The sequence below is a fragment of the Ambystoma mexicanum genome, chromosome 8 (genome assembly GCF_040938575.1).
Source record: "Ambystoma mexicanum isolate Mex_15411 chromosome 8, UKY_AmexF1_1, whole genome shotgun sequence".
Lineage (NCBI taxonomy): Eukaryota > Metazoa > Chordata > Amphibia > Caudata > Ambystomatidae > Ambystoma > Ambystoma mexicanum.
The window spans coordinates 972403086-972422810 of NC_090929.1; the positions used below are offsets into that span (position 1 = coordinate 972403086).

General features: G+C 45.6%; 1 protein-coding gene across 2 annotated transcripts in view; it reads right to left on the minus strand.

Annotated features, from left to right (window-relative positions):
• ZBTB40 (zinc finger and BTB domain containing 40) overlaps nt 1-19725 on the minus strand; it is a 948694-nt gene that overhangs the window by 619341 nt on the left and 309628 nt on the right. For both annotated transcript variants that reach the window (XM_069610881.1, XM_069610880.1), the window contains exon 7: nt 908-1041. In XM_069610881.1, coding sequence (XP_069466982.1) covers nt 908-1041 — 134 coding nt within the window. The remainder of the gene's footprint in view (nt 1-907; nt 1042-19725) is intronic.

Here is a 19725-nt window from a genome sequence, read left to right on the forward strand (position 1 = left end):
GTCACTTTGTCAGTCATAAAACAGCCAAGCACAAACAGAGCAAAGCAGAACATGACAGAACCAACTACCACTACCAAGTGGTCTTCGAACATACCAGAGCCTCTCCAAGTCTGCAAGGTGGGACAAATAAAACAGTATAAACAGTCAGGACACAGCAATCTAAAATGCTTGTGCAGTCACTGCAATGGCGGGCATTAGTGGCGTCTTTAAAGTAGAATCTTAAAGATTGGAGACTCCCTAAAGAGACCCCTAAACAGAGGGGTTCAATTACTGCAGCACAACCCAGCACGGGGCATAGGACGACCAACTCCTTTTGCCCCCACACCTTAGCTCTATACCTTTAATCCTCTCCTCATATTCTGCTTTCCATGCAGGCTCTGTGCCCCCTCGAACTTAACACAGGAGTGAGCTCAAGCCACACTCCCTTTTCCACGCACCTGTCACGCGATCAATCTGCGCCAATTCAAAGATTACATTGTTTGTAGAATCTAGGGTCCAATCTCTTTAAGGCGGCTTTTCTAGCCATCTCACTCCTCTGGGTACTGTTAACACTCCAGTATCTTTCAACAAGGATTTATATTTTCTCTTTCTTTTGGCCTAAATATTGTCAGAAGGTAGTTACATTTTGTGCTACCCAAATTAGTAAAAAAAAAAAAAAAAAGTACATACCTGACCGGCAAGAACATTGGGCGTCTTTATAAGCATGGAGGTGTATGAGGAAGTACCTCCTGCACAATATAGGTGCGGGAGGTACTTCCTAATACTTTATTCCAGTTCTGTAATATGGCAGTGCGGTAAAAAGTGCTTGTAATTCGGTTATTGAAATTTTTACCTGTACCATTGAGCCGTTCAGTGTATCTAGAGTAATGCTAAACAATACACGGCTTGATAATGCATTACACTGTACCTCTTTTACTGCATCTTTGAGTCCATCTTCTCCTGGAGCTATCCGCTCTAGCACACTGCTTTCTCCAATGGCTTCTCTGATAATCTTGGTGTATTGCAGTAACATTTCTGTTTCGTCTGCTTCTCTTTTGACCACTATTAAAAAATAAATAAAAAATAACCTATTTTTTATTGAATGTCATTTTTCACAGCTGTAGTTAATTATATATAAAATTTATGTTAGTCAGTCTTCAGAATGTTCATGAATGTCATAATGAACTGTATTTTGGGAATAAAGTTGGACATAACACCAATAACCTACCTAAATAACGTATTCCTACCGCACGGGACCCCGGACTCCATGCTAAAAGCACATTCCCTTGTTTTGAAAGGTTGCAAAAACCTTTGCACTGCTACAGCTAGTACCTTAAATAAAATATGTATCTTGTAGTCATGAGTGGACCCCCTTACAGCAATGTCCTTCCATCCAAGCATGCTGGCTCATCCATTTCTCCAAAGGATGTTGCGCTCTCTGCACGCCCTGGTATAAAGTCGGGGGAGAAACTGACTGAAGCACACCTCAACCGGCTTCTGAGCTGCTCTCCAAACTGCATCTTTGCCCCAGGCTGATAATCCCCAAGATCAATAATTAGTGGGACAATCTCCAGGCAAGGGGGAACATGCCCAGGGCTCAATTAAGAAAAGCTCCGACAGGCACCACCCCACTGTAGCTTTTTCTCGGATGTGAGAAACCTGAAGGTGTCTCCCGAACTAGATAGTATATGATATGATACGTGCTAAATACCCGAGGTTTCTAAGCGCAGACCCGTGGATCGAACCTGGGTTGTCTTGCTTCCAAGGCGAGCACGTTACCCCTGGGATATTCTCCCAGGGATCTGTCATCCAGGTGGCCAGGACACAGCCATTGCTATTGGAACCAGTTCCTGGGGTGGACCAGTGAGGGAGGATCGCCTGGATGGAGGGCCCCGGGGAGTGGAACGGGAACAGACGGTTGAGACGCGGTATTCCCCTTCTATTAATCCCTCTTTCGTATCCGACTACATTGGACACTCAACTGCCCCCCTTTCCAATATGAACACTGTTGCACACCAAAAAAGACAACAGATTAACACGAGAGCCATTTACCTGACATGTCCTAATACAAGGGTCAGGCAAAGTCAGGCAATTGACCAGAATCACACACACCAGACAGCCCTTTCCCTTCTGCACAGGGATAAAAGGTGGAGCACAAAAGCACAGGATGAGCAAGGCAGACGGTAAGACGTAAGAGCTAACTCAGCACGACAGTTCAAGAGGAGAAGAAAGAAAGCACAAACCGAAAGGGTGAAAAGGAGAGAAGTGACCTTGCCCATTCCAACCAAGGCCAGTGAAACCGCTGCAGAAGGCATTTTAAGACTCAATAGCCAGGGTGTGTTGCAGCAGATGTCTACAGTACATGAGACCGTCCTCCACCGAGAACCAAGCCGGGGAGAGACGCAGATCTCCATGGTACCAACCTTGACGCGAAGAAGAAAGGCAAGTGGTTCATCACAGCCAGTGAAGCGAGGGGATAATCGATAGGAAACCGAACTGTGTTGAACGAAAGGTAGCCAACAGCTAATTTGAAAGGTTTAAAGATACGATTGATGGAGAAGGGGACAACCCAGTAACAGAGGAGGCCAGCACCACGTGGGTGCTCTAGCAGGAAATTATGGGCGATTGCCCAATGGTAGAAACTACCGTATCCAGAAGCCCTTGGGAAGAGGCAAAAAGAGGTCAAAGTGGTCATACAGGGGTCTTGTAAAATCCTCTGCTCCGTTGAGTCTTTGACCGACAGAATAATGAAAAGCAAAAGGGAGATGAATCTCGCTTGGTGAAACTAGCGCATGAACAGTGTGTTGACAAGAATTGGCAAGAGTGAACCCGAAAGAGAGATGCCAATGGAAAGTGGCAAAGTCTAAAGTCCCACAGAACAGTGTTGACAAGCGTGAACCCGGCAGAGGGGTGCTGACTAGAAGGGGAGAAGCCAATGCCTCAGGAGAACATTTTTGTATTGACAAAAGGTGAACCCATGAAAAGGGAGGTTCACAGTGAATTGTTGAAAAGACATTGTGATAAAATGACAGAGAAGATTGTTCTTGAAATACAAGTCAGGGTGTACCCGGCAGAGGAAAGCCAACATTCAAGAGGGGGCTACGCCCGGAAGAGGAGAAACCCAGGGGTGAAGCCAGCATCACCAAGAAAGGGAAGAACGGTTTAAAAAGACATTAAGATTGCTGAACCAAGAAAAAGCCATAGTGAAGTCGAAGTAGGGCGGCTGGTGTACAAAAGGGGTCCGAACCCGAAGGAGGGAGATCCAGGGGTGGGTACACCCCAAAGGTACATTTGGAAAAGGACTTTCTTTTGTTTAATACTATTTGCAAGGGGTTTAAGCCCCAAAGAGGAGCCCCAGGTGTGAAGCTATTACCCAAAGTATATGTGAAACAGAACGGTTTGTTGAATACATCAGGCCTTCAGAGGCAAGAGACTTTTGTTGAAAGACACTTAACCATCGAAGAAGAACTGTCTGCTCATGCTGGGAAAGCTTGAGCGTGTGCTGTGCTCAGGAGACCCACCTTGTCCTGTGCTGAAAACTTGGGGACGGGAAAGCCCTGGCAATCACATCCTGACTTATTATTTGTGAACACTTCTTTCTTTATTGAATCCCTATGCCACACTCTGGTTCTGTAATTAGTTCTAAGGATTTGGCAATAGTTATTTTTTTGTATAGGCCCTTTTATTTGACATAACGCAACTAGGACTGGCTTATTTTTCATTTGATGTCCGAAGTTTGCTGCCATCTTTGATTTAGGTGAGGCGTTTTTCCACCCTGCATTTATAGTTCAATAAAAACCCTTCAACTGTGATCACTTGTGTCGGTCTTCACTGTTGCCACCATGAGTTCCTTACGCAGACCATCAACAAAATACTCATATGCTATGCTAGGTTAATCTACGGGGACCCACAAAACGTGCAGCCTGCTATTCCAAGAGAGCATTGCTGTTGTTCCTATGAAGTTCCTTATTATGGCGTGCATATTGTCCTCCAATACATCTATCTCAGCAGCCTTGATTCTAGTTGGTTTGTGAAATTCTGCCCACATGTTCATGAATGCAATTCTTCATGACATTCAGTTGAATACCAACATTTTCAACTTTAGTATACAGGATGTCTTGCATCAAATGCATCTCCCACCATCACAGCCTTTGTTGCTGGAGAGTGTTCCAAATCAAAAGAAACTCGCTTCTTAGATCTCCTCGTCGAAGACGAGTGGCGAGAGCCACTTTGGGATCTCAACCTTTTTTCTTCATTCTTGCGTCGAGGAGAATGAACTCCAGACTCGACAGTCGAGGATCGGTCGGCTTTTTTAGTTTTATGACCCACCTGTAATTTCCCCTTCCTCTCTCGCAGTGCTTTCCCACTCATCGCCTGACACTTGCAGGCTTCCGTGTCGTGGTCTTCTCCCAAGCACCACAGGAAAGATCAATGCGGGTCTGTGATGGACATCTTTGAACTGCATTCGTGGCACTTCTTGAACCCCGAGCGAGTGGTAGTTGGGGTTGATGAGGAGATCTTCGATGATTTTCTTACGAAGAACGTAACTGCGTAGCACATAAAAATAACGAGGCGCGCCGAGTCTCCGAAGCAACACATTCTGCGGAAAAAGTGAACTGAGGCTAACGGGCGCCGTGCGTGCTACTTGTACATCCGATGATGTGAGCCTCGACAGAGGCCTTCGAGGGACATCAACTCGACGCTATCGACGCACGGCGGCCCTCTGCCGACAAAAAGTTTCTGAAGCAGCCAAAGCTGGACCTGGATATCAAAGATGAGGAATACGTCAGAGGACACAATCCATTCGAACACTTCTTTCTTTTCTTGAAAACTATTCCACACCCTTTTTGTATTAGTTGTAAGGTTTGGTGATAGGTTTCTTAGTATAGGCCCTTTTATTTGACACCATCACTAGGACTTCCTTATTTTTCACTTGATAGTTGACACTTGCTCCCATTTTAGATTTAGGTTTAGATTAGGCATTCTTCCAACCTGCATACAGCATTCATTGTTAAAAAAAAAACACCCTTGAACCGTGATCACTTGTGCGTCTGTCTTACTTGTTGCCACCATGATTTCCTTACACCTATTTGTATCACTGCCTTCCTTGGGAAGCTCCTGGAAATCCCCCCCCCCCAATTTACCTCACACACTGAACTTGTTGGTGATCTAGACGACCATCAATCTGGATTGCGAGCATCCAGAGGCACAAACTGCTCTTCTGAACACCTTTGAAGAACTGCTTTCATCCCTTGATTCCAATTCTCCAGCTGTGCTCATTCTGCTTGATCTCTCCTCTGCCTTTGACATGGTCAATCACTCTATCCTCATAAAACAACTCCATGATACCCTGGGTATCTCGGATCGGGCACTGGACTGGCTGACTCTCTTTTCCAACAGATCGCCCTAGGTTATTCGGGGCACCTTCTCCTCACCTACCTCCTTTGCTACCTGCTTTGTCACCCAGGGCTCCAACCTTTCCCCCTGGCTCTTTAACACTTACCTTGCTCCGCTGGCATGCACCATTTCCTCCTTCTCCTCCAATTTCCAGTTCTACGCTGACACTCAACTCTTCTTCAAACTTCCTGCTGACTCTTCTTGCTTCTTCCATCATCCCGGACTGCATATCTGGTATCCTGTCCTAGTGCACTTTCAATGATCTCTGCCTCAATGCCAGCAAGACTGAGATCCTTCCGATTGGGACCACTGCTCCCTCTTTCTTCCCCTCACTCAGGCCATCCTGTATGGGCTCTCCCCCTTCCCCATCTGAAGACAGAAACCTTGGAGTCATCTTAGACTCCTCTCTACCGTTCCTCCGTCACATCCAGGACATTGCCAAGAAGTCCAACTTTCAACTGGTCCTTCAAGGGAATTCTCCTTTTCTCACTTTCCCCGAGAAGCTCAATGTAACCGGACCTCTGGTTCTCTCTAGGCTTGACTACTTCAATAGCCTTCTCTTGAATCTACCCTCTTCCTCTCTATGACCCCTCCAGCTAATCCAGAATAGGGTAGCAAAACGTATCCTTGGCCTCAAGCCCAGGGACGACATCTCCCCTGCCCTAAAAATGCACTCGCTCCCGGTTGCTGCACGGATTACATTCAAATCCCTCTGCATCATCCACAAGGCTATCTGGTGCTGGGGACCACGCTATCTGCAACTTGATATTACTAAATATTCTCACTCTAGACCTCTACATTCCTCTGGAACCAACTCTGTGTTTGAAATGTTTTGCTGGCCGGAGGACCGGAGGACGATCTCTTGCTTCTGCAGGCTCCCTCTTGTGGAACACCCTCCACTTTCCTCTTTGTCTTGAGCCGGACCTCCTCAAATTTTGACTGCTTTTCTGGACTTTCCTTTTCACTCCCTCCCTCCCCCCTCCCATCTTCCCTCTGCTAACCTCACAGTCGCTGTGATTGGTGACCAGGGCACATGTGTCCCCGGGGGCTCTGGCATCCAACACCCAATCGCCTCAGCTTTTGCTTAACACATAGCATTTGCCTTGGCACCCGCTGGCCTACACCATTTTAGGCCTGCACTTCCCCGCTTATTGCAGCTCAACACTCCCTCGCACTTACTATTCTTGGCACTTACATCTGCTGCTCACCCACGAGCATGGACCCCCACCACACCCCTCTTCCCTCTCTGCTCTTGCACGTTCTGAATACTCACAAGGCATAGTAGGTTCGTGTTTATCTTCCAGTGTATCTATTCTTTTTCAATCCCATGTTCCTTCCCCGTTGTCATGTGGGCGCTTGGAAACACAAGTTACTTGTTGTATAAACGCCCAGCAAATGCATAATAAATAAAACAATCCATAATTCCATGCAAGCACTAGATGAATGTCATGAATGTCATCTGATTGCATTTGGATTGCTAAATTGAAATGTTAGGTCAAGGGTAGCTAACCTAACTTTTCATTCTGGTGCTCGTAGTTTTTGCATTTTGGAGGAGGTAAATAAAGCTATACAATCGTACATTTTATTTTGCTGATCAGGTATTTATATATTGGTCAGATTGGTTTATAATGTGGTTCATGCACTATTCAAGTCCTCCCTGCAAACAGTGTTATTTGTGTTCTTTAAATTCAAGCATTAACATGCATTTGTATCAACTAGTGATGAATATATGTGGTTAAGTGTCTAACGTCCAGACTCATCTGAAAAGCTAGCTTCATCTCTTAACTTAAGCGTGTGATCCTTACAAAGTGATTTATATGAATAACAGACGAGGAAGTGAAGGGACGGGTTGATTTGACTGATGTTCCGTTAGTAAAGCCTGATGGCATTTTATATGTTGATGGCTCTTGTTTCAAACTACCCGATGGCTCGTCCACCGCAGCTTATGTTATGCTGATGTATACCACACACCACTACCACCCAGGGGCAGTCTTCAGGCGCTCACCTGGCTCTGTAAGAAAGTTGACGGGGTTGGTTAGTGAGGGTAGAGGTCCAGAAACATGTGCGTGCGTTTGCAGATGGGTTCATTGTGTGAACTGGCTTGTTGCATCTGTAAGGGTGAGGCCCAATGCATGGGGTGTTTGTTGTTAATGAGTGTCTGTTATGTTGGGTGTGTGTTTATTTAAGGTTGTGGTTGAACGCATTGGCTTGTGTTTCAGTAAGGGTGCGGTCCAATGCTACTGTTTGTTTTCGGTTATTTTGGTGTGTGTTTTATGGGTTAAATTGGCTGGTATTTAAGGTTATGGCTGCGGGCCCTGGCTTGATTTGTCTGTAGCGGTAAAGTCCAGTGCCTGGAGTGGTTGCTGTAAGCAAGTGTTGGATTGTTTTGGATGTCCGATTGTCTGCAATTTGACTGGCCAATGGGCATGTATAGTACAAGCGAGGTGTGTAGGAGGGGAGCAGGAAAGGGGTAGTTAATACATTGGGCACTCTTAAAGTTCTTGTAGGTGGCTAATTTTTAAAATTCTATCTAAATGTGATGCATGGCTCAGCTTAACAATTTCATTTAAATGTTAAAAACAGTTGTGGAAACCTATAAAAAAAAGAAATCAGCATGCAGCAGCGGCTGAAATTATACCACTAACCAGAGCATGTAAGCTCAGCTCTGGACTTGCAGTGAACATTTACAATGATAGCCAGTATGCATTTGGGGTTGGCCATAAGTTTGGAAGGCTCTGGATGGAACTCAGCCTTCTTACCTCCCATGGAATTAAAATTCAACATGGCAAACCTATTCACAAATTGCTCAATTCACTGGCCTTACCAAACCATCTTGCCATTATAAAATACAGTGCACATAAGAAAATAACTGACCACGTAGGTGTCACGACCCTCACCCAAAGCCCCCTCTGGCAAACCCATTGGCTAGGTGGAGTCAGGACTCGGGCCTCTAGAGCCTGCCGTCCTCTTCAAAAGCCCTCATGGGGCCAGTCCTGGCACCATAGGCGCCAGGCTCATACACCATGAAAAACAATGTGCTTGGGAACTACTTTATTGTATCGTCAGCCAACATGGAGGCATCCACATAGCATGGTTCCTAAGAACCAAGCTATGCGGTCTAGTGTTTTGGGTGTGGTAGCCTAGGGACTACTTTACCTAGACTATTTTGTTGGGGCCATTTAAACCACACCCGAGCAAGACAACACGCTTTGCAGCTTGCAACGTGACGCTCACCGTGTCCAGCTATTCCCTCGAACCTCGGAGAAGCAGAACCTGGAAGGAGACAAAAGGAACATCATTAGCAGCAGCATCATCTTACCTGCAGTCTTCATCTTTAAACACTCGCAGCTACTGAGAACAGCTTCCTCGAATCTGCACGCCTCCCGGACAGAACGACCTGAAAGAGGAAGATAGAGGCAACATTAAAGAAAGCAGTAGAGACATTTACAAATTACGAACTGCTCAAAAGGCTTACCTGGCTGGTCGCCTCTTGGCTGGCACCACTCCGGACATTCCACTCACGCTGAAGAACACCAAGACCTACAAGGAAGGAAAACACAGTTTAGCAAAGGCAAGACTTTGCAGCGCTGCGCATAGCGCTTACTTACCACATCATAGCGCTCTTAATGCGCCATCATTTACCAGCAGGACTCAACCAAGCCAGTTCGCCGCACTGAAGCTCTGCATACGTAAGGGAGAGAAAAAAAGAGATTTTAAACAAAGAAAGGCATGCAGGATAGCAACAAAACTAAAGAACAGAAACAAGACCTACCTGAACAATATCAAACGGGCCAGCGTCAGTGAAGTAACTGGACCACACTCGCCCATGAAAGACAACGCACCCCTGCAAAAAAAGGCAGGACGGAGAGTATGCCTAATTCTACCACAAGGTGAGGCGAGGGCGCCAGAGGGACTGAAATCATACGGGGTGGAGGGAGGATACTTACCCCAGTCGGTCAGTCTTGAACACAGTTCTCCTGTATTTTCAGGCAGAACCTTCCCCGCAGACCACATCAGGGCAAAGCTGAGAAGCATACCAGCGAGTAACCCAGCAGGGTGGCGTCCCTGTGGATACCAGGTGAGCGTAACAGTAGGCAAAGGCAATGCGTTTGCGGACGCAATAGCAAAGACAACTGCCCAAAACACATATTCCCTCACTTGTTTCCTGTCCATGCAAAGAGACCATCCCACTTTTGAAAATAAATTTGACAAAACTCAGTATCCAAGCAGATGCTACCCATCAGGAATTCATACAATGGTAGAGTGATGCAGTTTTTGAGGATGGATGTTGGATGGACATTAGAAACAAGAGGAGATGAATGTGCCAAAACAAATATGTACATATGATATCAGTAACCCATGAGTCGGATGGCATGAACAATTTATTAACACTTTGGAACAACCCAAATATTCGCAAAGCAGCAATAGCGTTTTGTAAAAATATTATATGTGCCATACACAATGTTGGAAAGGCATAAGGAGCACCAAAGGGTCATTTTCGTCCCCAGATTTACCATTCGAGGCACTAGAAATGGACTTTGTAAGATTGCCTACCAGTCAGAAATACAAATATGTTTTGGTAATTGTCTGTATGTACAGTAAATGGGTAAAGGCATTTCCCTTACACTGCATCGAGTACAGCCAAAACCCTTGTTAAGGAATATTTTCCAAGATCTGGTCTGCTCTGCGCAATATGGAGCGAAAATGGTTTTCATTTTGTGAATAAAGCAATGGACCTGGTATGTCAGGCATTGGGCAGAAGGCAAAGGTTTAATGCAATATATCACCCACAGGTGGCAGGTTTAGTAGAACGCTGTAATGCCACACTTAAGAATACATTATCCATAATTTGAGCAAGTAGAAATTTAAGCTGGGTGGATGCCTTACTTTTACTCTGTATGAGCACTATTGCACATTCTGGAGTGGGTTTGTCCCTCCATGAGGTTGTTATGGGCCGCCCAACCAATGTATGGGGTTTGCCTCACCCAAAGACACTGTCTGATGTGTTTTATCCTATGCTTATTGACTATTATGCTTACTGACTATTATAAGGAGTTTACTAAAGAATTGTCCATTATTCATAAATCGGTCAAGGACTGCCTGCCCCAGCCCCTGGAGGGGCAGTACAGTATATGTACCTCTGGTCTGCAACCCAGGTGGAATAGGCCAGTGCAGCTGCTCCTGGCAACACAAGTTTATCGGACATAGAAACTGGATTCAGGCCAGTCATGGGAAGAAAGCACCTCTACACCTCCGGCCACACGAACAGCCTAAGGACGGCTGTGTTGCTTCACCACTTGTCTTTTCTTCTGCAGAAAAGTTTGCTCGGAAAATGTATTTTGGATTGGTTTCTCCAGCTATAGTGTGCCTCAAAGATGACGTAGGACCAACAGAGGGGTCACGCTATACTCTGAGACCAAAAAAACTTTCATGAAACCGTTAATGACAAACTGATTATTTGGGAACACTCCCAGGAAAGAGCAGCTACCCCAGTGGTCAAGATCGCCAACTTTAAAGGACTACCTGGTGGTGAGGTATTTTAGACACTCCAAAAATATATTTGCTGCCTCCACAGATACACTGACCATAGCTCACCATTGTTTTTCTCATGACAAAAGACAATTTCCTACAAAAATGATATATATTACGCACTGACAGAAAATGGTATCACTCGAGATTATGCCATCTTTTTCTTGTTTTTGGATCCTGCTTAGTGCTCTTGTATTATGCAGTATGTATTTGCCCCTTTCGATAAAATCTACACCCGTGCCCTTCTCCTAATGTTACAATGGCAAGTTTACCCCCGGACCAGCATTATCATTTTGAACTAATAAGCAGAAATTCATGTGTTACCCTTTTGCAAAATACACACAAGATGGCTAAATGCGGCAATTGCTACATCTGCCTGCACTTTCCTGCCTGTGTAGAGGAAGGGCTCCCACTGCAACAGTTGCCCCTCCTGTTCTTTGCTTATTTTATGTTTTACATTATATTCCATATAGAAACTATAACTATATTTAAAGGGATTTGCGCTGACGAAGGGGGACAGGCAACTGAGGGTAATCATTAGGACTTATTGGGAGTCGTGGGTCTAGTCACCTTAGGCGACATCTGGCAGGAAGGGGCTATTGCGGAGTTTGGGGAACTTGGGACAACGTCAGGACTGCACGGTGGCCAATATGTCACTTATCACAGGGTAGTACAGGAGATTAGGAGTAGGTGGCATGAAGCCATTTTGGCGGAGGAGCCGGACACCGCCGTCGAGGTGATATACGATACATCAGAGGGTGGGCATGAGGTGTCCAGGTTGTACGAGATGTTGATGACTAAGATCGGGAGGGATCTGGTGCATTTGAGATCAGAATGGGAAACAGAGATGGGAGCCCCGTTGGAGGATGGGATGTGGGAACAGGCTTTGGGATATCACAGGAAGGTGTCGAGAAATGCCAGGTTTAAACAACTGCAGTTGTACATAACGTACAGGTCTTACATGACCCCTCGGAGAATATCAAGGTTCAGAAATGTGGGGCGCCAGGCTTGCCCCAAGTGTGACGAAGAGAATGCAGACAAGATACACATGTTCTGGGCGTGCCCGGTAATTGAAGTCTATTGGGGGGAGGTTGCACAGAAGCTAGCGGAGAAGGGGGTCACGCTCATAATAGACTCGGCCTGGGCCTGCCTGCTGGGGGGGTATCCCAGAGCGCGGAAACGCAAACATGCTGGGAAATTGAAATATCTGGCATACGTGCTCGCGAAACGTAGGATCGCCATGGGATGGAAGGAGTGTCACAGGCCGCGGGTGGAGGTGTGGTGAAAGGACCTACAAAAATGGGCGGAGACTGAAACTGTTGTGTGGCAAGAGGCTAGTAGCACGGGGAGGGGATAAGGAAATAGGCTCCCTCATGGCATGGAAACTGCTGATAGCTGAAATGTTTGGAGCAGTATTGGCCCCAGCAGAATCCGGAAGCAGCGAAGCCCCGACACACGGAACAGATACAGAAGGCGTGGAAAACAAATAGGCTCATAAGGGGGGGGGGGGGGGGGAGTGCAGTGGTTATGTTGTTGAAAGTTTTTATTTATGTTTGTTGTATTGTTGTTTTGTTTGAATAAAATAATTACAAAAAAAACCACTATATTTAAAGGGATAGCCCAGGGAACAGCTAATATATGCCATGCCTCCGGTTCCTCCTCCTCCTCTTTGTATGCTCAGTTATAACAGCAGGTGCCGCGCAAAGAAGCCTGTGAATTGGTCACTCTCCCAAATGCTACTTTCCCTTTGTCAGATGAGTTTACTTCTTTTTTTCTCCCAGGCTGGCCTTGTGACTGAGGCAGCCCTGGTTCTACCTACTACACAGCTATTGGATAATAGCCCTAATTTATTTTCCATCCCTTCTCTGCATCTCCACCTCCAACATAATAAGGGCCATGTGTATTGAGAACAATGGATCTAATTTCATAGGATATAGCGCCAACTGGAACATGGCACTCACCACTACTAGAGATGACACAGATGTTGCCTTTTATGTTGGCGACTCAGTGGATTTCATGAGTGGGCTTAGTGCTTACACTTGGCTACCTCCACAATGGAGTGGCTGTTGCCATTTAGGATTTGTATTTCCAGCCATATCTATTAGACCCCCTGTTGTTGACAACCCTACCAGGCATTGCCGAACTGTCATTCAGGGCATACTGGTGCACAAATATTTGTCAATCAATCCCTGGTCTGGCCCTGCCATAAACTCTACAGATATCCGTTGCCTGGCTAGATTGTTCGAAGCAACCATTAATGACACAACTGAAATATTGAGTAATATCACTGTAGCATTTCAGGTGGTACACCTTGTGGCCCTGCAAAATAGGTTGTTTCAGATAGGATTCTTGCAGAAAAGGAAGGCCTATGCAAAATCCTAGGGGCAGATTGCTGTCTCTATGTGCCCAACACCACCACCTCGGTTTGCAAAGCAATAAAGAAGGTGCATGGCATTGCTGAACAAAGCCACGTGCCCCCTGGCACATGGGATCTTACCAGCTCCTTTTGGTCCATGTGTTCTTTTGGCTGGAAAATTGGTGCCATCCTAATGATGATCTTATTTTTATTAGGGACTTATTTTCTTCTACATGGTCTACCTGTGTGCTGCCAGGCACTTGGCCGGTTGCCCAAAACTCCGGTTTCATCTGTATCAGTTAGCAATGCGTTGATAATGCAAGATGTAGCAATACAAGAAATAATGGCAATTGACATTGGTACCGAGTCTCCCTTCTCTTCCCATCCTGTTTACTAGAACTCGGGCTTATAAGATAACACATAGTATAACAGATGTTCAAAAGGCTGTTTGTGGAAATATACATTCAATGAACACTACTTCTCTTTTCTCTGTCAAAATGTCACATGACAGTCCATCGAAATCCCAAATGACCTCTTTGTGTGGGTTAGGTTGCAGGTACTGCTTCCAAGTTAGGAAATAGCGTGGTCAAAATAGCATGCACAAATACCAGCTGGTACCAGGTTGAGGAAAGAAAAAGAACACCTGTTGAGCCTCCCCTTGCATGTCTATTTGTATTTCACTATTATAATTACTCACCAAACTTTCAGTTCAACCTGTAAGTGAGAGCACTAGCAAAGCACATGTCATCGCCTCTCTCCGCTCGAGTGCTTGGTTTGATGCTAAATGAATCTATCTATGTGACTATCTAATTCAGTGAAGGTGTCTCATTCTTTGTTTATCTTCCAGTCGGGAGAAACTTTCGGAGGGGCTCACAGCTTCACTTTAATTTGCACCTTTTTAGCAACTTGTCCATTTTGCAAGACAGGGACATCATGAGTTACCTGGGATGGTCTCGACCAATGGGGGAAAGGTTATTGTTGCCACAATTTTACAAAGGACTTGAACCAATCAGGGATGGGTACTATCTGCTGACTGTGCTATTAGGTCATCCTTAGAGAGTTCTATTCATCTGGTCACGGGACAAGGTTTGCCCAATAGTGCCCACTAATGTATAGCTATCTTTAGGAGACTAATGATAGTAGCCAATATAATGTTATCAATTTGTATATGCCCGGCAACTGTTGCAAATCTTCAGCTTGAGATTTTACTCTATAAATAATGGAGTCCAAAGTAGGTGTGTTTGAGCGAGAATTGGTTTTTCCTCTCAGACGTGATTGCATGTAATAAAACAGTTTTTCTTGCAATTTCTGCACTCTTTACATATCCTTCGATTGATTGATTGATTGTTTATTATGCGCTTATACACAAGTGTATCAAAGCGCAACCACGCATGGGAGGGGAGGACATAGGGTAGACAAGACACCCGATCTTACAAGGCATGGTCTATTCAGATTATGCAGGTGAACAGAAAAGGAAGTGCATGGGCGTGGGGCGCAATAGGGACAAGTACGCCCAGTCCCGTCAGAACATGGGTTAAATGCAGAGAGATACCACTCTCATGGGGTATAACTGAAGTGCAGCAGTGCTGTGGCAAGTGGAAGGACCGAGGGCAAGTCCAAGAGACTGGCGAGGAAATCTTGGAACCGGTGAGGTTCTGAATGTGCACCAGGCAGCAGAACTGAGCAGAGATAGAGGAGAGAGAGAGCAGAAAGAGGAGTTTAGCAGGGGAAGGGGAGAGAGAAGGAGGAGGCGAAGAGGAAAGTATTGAGGAGTTTCCAGAATTTAAGGAGATCCGGCTCAAGACGGAGAGAGGCAGGGAGGCTGTTCCAGAGGGAGGCACCTACAGATGGTAAAGATCCTGGCTTTTGGAATTCAGGTTTTGGGCACACCTTACATATGGAACAGCAACATTCAACCTGGTAGTGGCTATCCAATCATGGATAGCCGTGTCTACTTCTCTCCTGGGCTTCATGCTGCAGCCATCCCTATTTCCAGAACATCCTTGGAACGTGGATGATATTCTGCTCATAGAACAAGAAGCCTGCTCCTGCATTTTCATTTTTATTGCAAGAATGCAAGATGTGCTGGGACTGCTTCTGTTTTTGTCCACTGAATATCGGCTGCCGCCGCCTGACCGTGGTGTTCTCCCATTGCAACACTCCTCCTTCAGTCCCTGGAGGTGTCCTGAGGTGGTCTGCCATGCAGAAGTCTTCATCTTCATCCATTTGGGTGTTCTACTAGAAGTGGTCTGGAATCAATTCCCAAGAGCCACCAACAGCTCAAAACTAAATCCAGACACCAAAAGTAGCCTCTGCATCCCTGACCACTGGGCCTTCCCTTGACGGGACGAAGCACAGAAGATTGTATCCCCAGTGGATTCCAGAACACCAGCAGCGGTCGCTGAACGGATCACCATCAGGGGGTGGGTTTACGTACCGGTTCCTCCCCCAAAACCTCCTGTCTCCATAGGGTTACATGGGAGTTGGGTCCTGTGCCCAAATCATTCTTTTCAGATTTATGTCGGTGGAGGCCTGGTCTAGGATCCCCTTCCTAGCACTATCCTAAAGACTGGGATTGAGTGATTCTATGTCCCTGAACTTAGTTCTTAAATGTAACTACTAGCATCACAAATCTCTTTCTAAACCAACCTGAAAAGTATCTACTTTGGAACTGGAGAAGTTTGGGCATAAGGCCCCAAATTATCTTACGGTTTGACTTCATAAGAGCTGGGGAAGCTGGTGGTCAGTCATAATTTCGAAAAAATAATGTCGAATGACAAAAATGTCGAAAAAGAAATATGCCGAATTCCGTTTTTTTAATTATATATTTATTTTGGGGTCTGGGAAAAAATGGGTAAAAGAAAAAATAAAAAAATAATAAAAGCCGTGTTGGGGGGGGGACCCCCCATTTCGAAAAAAACCGTATTGAAAAAAAAATTCTACATTTTTTTTCGCCATTTGTTTTTTTTCAGAATAATGACTTTCGACATTATTGTTTTCGAAACTATCACTATAAACCAGGGAAGCTGTTCTATGATTATCTTATTGTGTATGTTCTATTTCAAATGCATCAGAGTACTTACCGGTGTTCTATTGGTCATTGAAACAAATGCTATTCTATTTCTACACAGGGCGAATTTATATAGCATACATTACTTATCGTAATCGTATTTATGATGCTTGTATCTGCTTAGATTCACATGCTATGCATAGTCTGACATCTTGTGTTTGTACTCCCCAGCTGACAACTTCCTGTTTTCTGTTTGTGTGCTTTGTGAGCGCCCTGAGATCTTTGGGCGAGTGGTGCAATATACAAATATTTTAGACAGACACATAATGGTAGTCGCAGAGTATTGCATTTTTTGGGGGAAATTCGAAAAGGGACATCGACTCTACTGTACCCATGGTCCTTCATGTGTTGAGGTCCCTCAGATAGTTTTTTTTCCCACCATCGTAGTCAGTCACCATTTGCAGAGTTTCCTGGCTAATGCCATTTATTATTCAAAGTTATAGAATTCTAGAATTCTATTAGCCATTCCAATCTTCACTCAACCATCGTTTCGACAGCCATTCTTCAACAGCTTTCAACTGACTGCTCCAGTTCCAACCTCCAACAGGAGATCATCAGCTTTCGACGACTGTTGGATTCGGCCTACACCAGGCCCTGGTCTGTGGGTGTGACAATATTTAGCCAAAGGTTTTACTTGCTTAGTGTGTTTTTTCAAGGCCTAATAAACTTTTGCATATTTGTATACTTGTCTGTCTAGGTAGAATTATGGCTGTTGCTCTGTGTGACCGCTCTCAAACCCTTTCTGAAACTAAGCCTTGCTGTTAGGCAGAAACCTATGCAGTTCCCTTAGGGACCACTGCAAAAACGTTTAAGACTACAGGAGTAAGCAGTAAACCCAATTCGTAGCAGTCTGCACCACCCAGATTTACCCGGTAGTTGTGGCTGAGCAGTCAGACTTCTCTCAAGAAGAGTTAGGCAGTATATAGAGTACAATAGGGCTAAAAATACAGTAGAACAAGCAAACACTGACCAGAGCTTTGGTATAAAAGTATATAATTATTTATTTAAAAACACACTTATGAAAATACACTGGCACTAATATATCAAGCAAGTTCAAACACAGTCACTATAAGTATATACACCTCCCTAATTAATTATTCGACAAGTCTAGGTTAAGACACCACTTATTTAGCAAAACAGAGGCGAGCGCGTAACCGTAGATGGCACTCCAATAATTTGTTTAAAAAGGGAGAGAAAAGGCAGAGTAGGAAGATAACACAGTACCAACACTTAAGAAACCACAGCAAGTCAAGAAAGGCAGGGTCTACTGTAGAGCAAAAGGTTCATAGGTCAGGCCCACTCTTGGAGAGAGCAAGGCGGAATGGGCTCAAGATCACACAGTGGAAATGCACTCAAAGTCTCTGCAGAAAAGTCAAAAAGAGGTTGGATCAGTTCAGAAAGGCAAAGTTAGCAGGTCTGAGGTCACTCAGTTAGAAAGTCAAGGATTTACGGGACACCTTGGACAATCTGTTGCAAGGGAGACCAGGCGGGACACAGTACCTGAAATGGTGAGAAAGCTCCAGCGGGGGCAGTTGTTCCTGACAGCGGGTGCAGGTCGTGGCATCAACCAGAGGAAGAGATGATCTCGACGAGGAAGAAAGCTGGAGGTCGTTGCACTGCCAGGGAAGAAACCAGCCACAGAGTTTCCCGATTAAAAGGTACAACCCTTTTATTCGCGGTAGTGGTGAAGCATGGCTATCCGGCCGCCGGGGTGCTTGGCACGGGCGATTCGACCACGAGACGATCCAAGAAGGCGAAAAAGGCGAACTGGTTGGGACCACCAGCTCAAAGGTAAGAAGACTCTCCTGGAAGAAGATCTCCTCTGTCGTCGGGGAAGTGGTGAGTTCGTACAGCAGGGCTCCACTGGTGGTGTCGTCGTTGTAGATGGCTCAGCTTCTCCCCTCTTCGGATTCTTTAGGTCCTGTGGCGACTTCTGAAGTTCCAGTCCCCAAAGCCCTGCTTTTATGCAGAAAAACCCCCATTCATCAGCCTAGCTGTCACTCAAACATGCTTAGTGGTGAGCCGGACGGCCGATCACACAAGAGTGCGACTTGAGTTGCCAAGGCAACTCAGTCCAGGGTGCCTAATCCCCCTCCCACACATCCTGTAGACCCCAGACAGAGTGGCACCATTTGGAACTAAGGGCTCGACTTGGGTTAGAGTTTCAGAGGCGAACAAAAACGCCATTTTAAAACCGAGTCCTGGCAAAAAGACCCAACCGGGGAATAAATATTAAATAAAATAACCCGGCGCTATCTTTAACATTGCACCAAAAAGTGGTGCGTTGGGAAAATCCCATAGGAAATATTCCAGTGGAATATTTAGCGTGGTATCCACTGCCACCAGCCAGAAACTCGACAAGGGGGGGGGGGGGGGACTGGACAGTGCCCCCTTGGAAAACAGACCCAGGGGCAATCGAATTACCCCTACAAGTACTTCCACAATATGATGGTTTGTACTGGTTCTGTTCACAATTTGAGACTAGTAAAGCCAATGGTGACTTTACATGCCCTGGGAGACAGTAGTCAGTCCCAGGGTATAGAGTCTATGTTTGGGGGTCACTATGACACCCCTGTGTTACTGCACTGAGGATGCGGTGTAACACACATACCAAAAACACATGGAGCCCTATGGAGTAAAAGACCCCATAGCCCATAAAACACATTTACAGTCAAAGGACATACTCAAATCATGCCTAAGAGTGGGAGAAAAAGTGTCTCACTCTTAGCAGGAGAAAGAAAAGAAACCCCAAAAATCCAGCAAAGCTGCTGGGGGACTCACTAGGTTTGGGAAATTAGCCTTAACAGAGAATTCTCCTCAACACTTGCCGCTCTGTAACCTTGCCTTAATTGGGATTTACTAAGCTCTCGGCATAATGGGGTGGGCTCCCAAAAATCCTGCCCCCCTGGGCTTTGCCAAGCTACTGTTTTGCAGGGATTTAAACTTTCTTATTGGCAGGTGTTCTGCACCATGTTAAGGTTAGTGGTTGTAGAAGTATCACCAGAGGCTTAACAGAGAACATCAACAGTTTCGCTGATTTTCTCTCCCAGGACAAGAATGACAATGTCTGGAATGGCTCATACAAAGCTGTTGGCTCGTGGCTACAAACAAGGACAACGCAGCTGGCGGCATGCCAATGGGGGCACTTGTACAACGCCAAGCATGGCAGCATAGTAACAAAGTTGCTGAGGCACTGGTGGTTATAATCTCTCCTTTATGATATGATATGGAATTTATAATGCACCTGCACACAAGTGTTTCTAGACGCGACAAGGAGGGGGAAACAAAGGGAGGGCAAAACAACAATCTTACTAGGCCTTGTGTCATTCAGATCGAGCAAGTGCGGGAAAGTGGGAGGGGAGAAGTGCCAAGGTGGGAGAGGAAGGGAGATGTG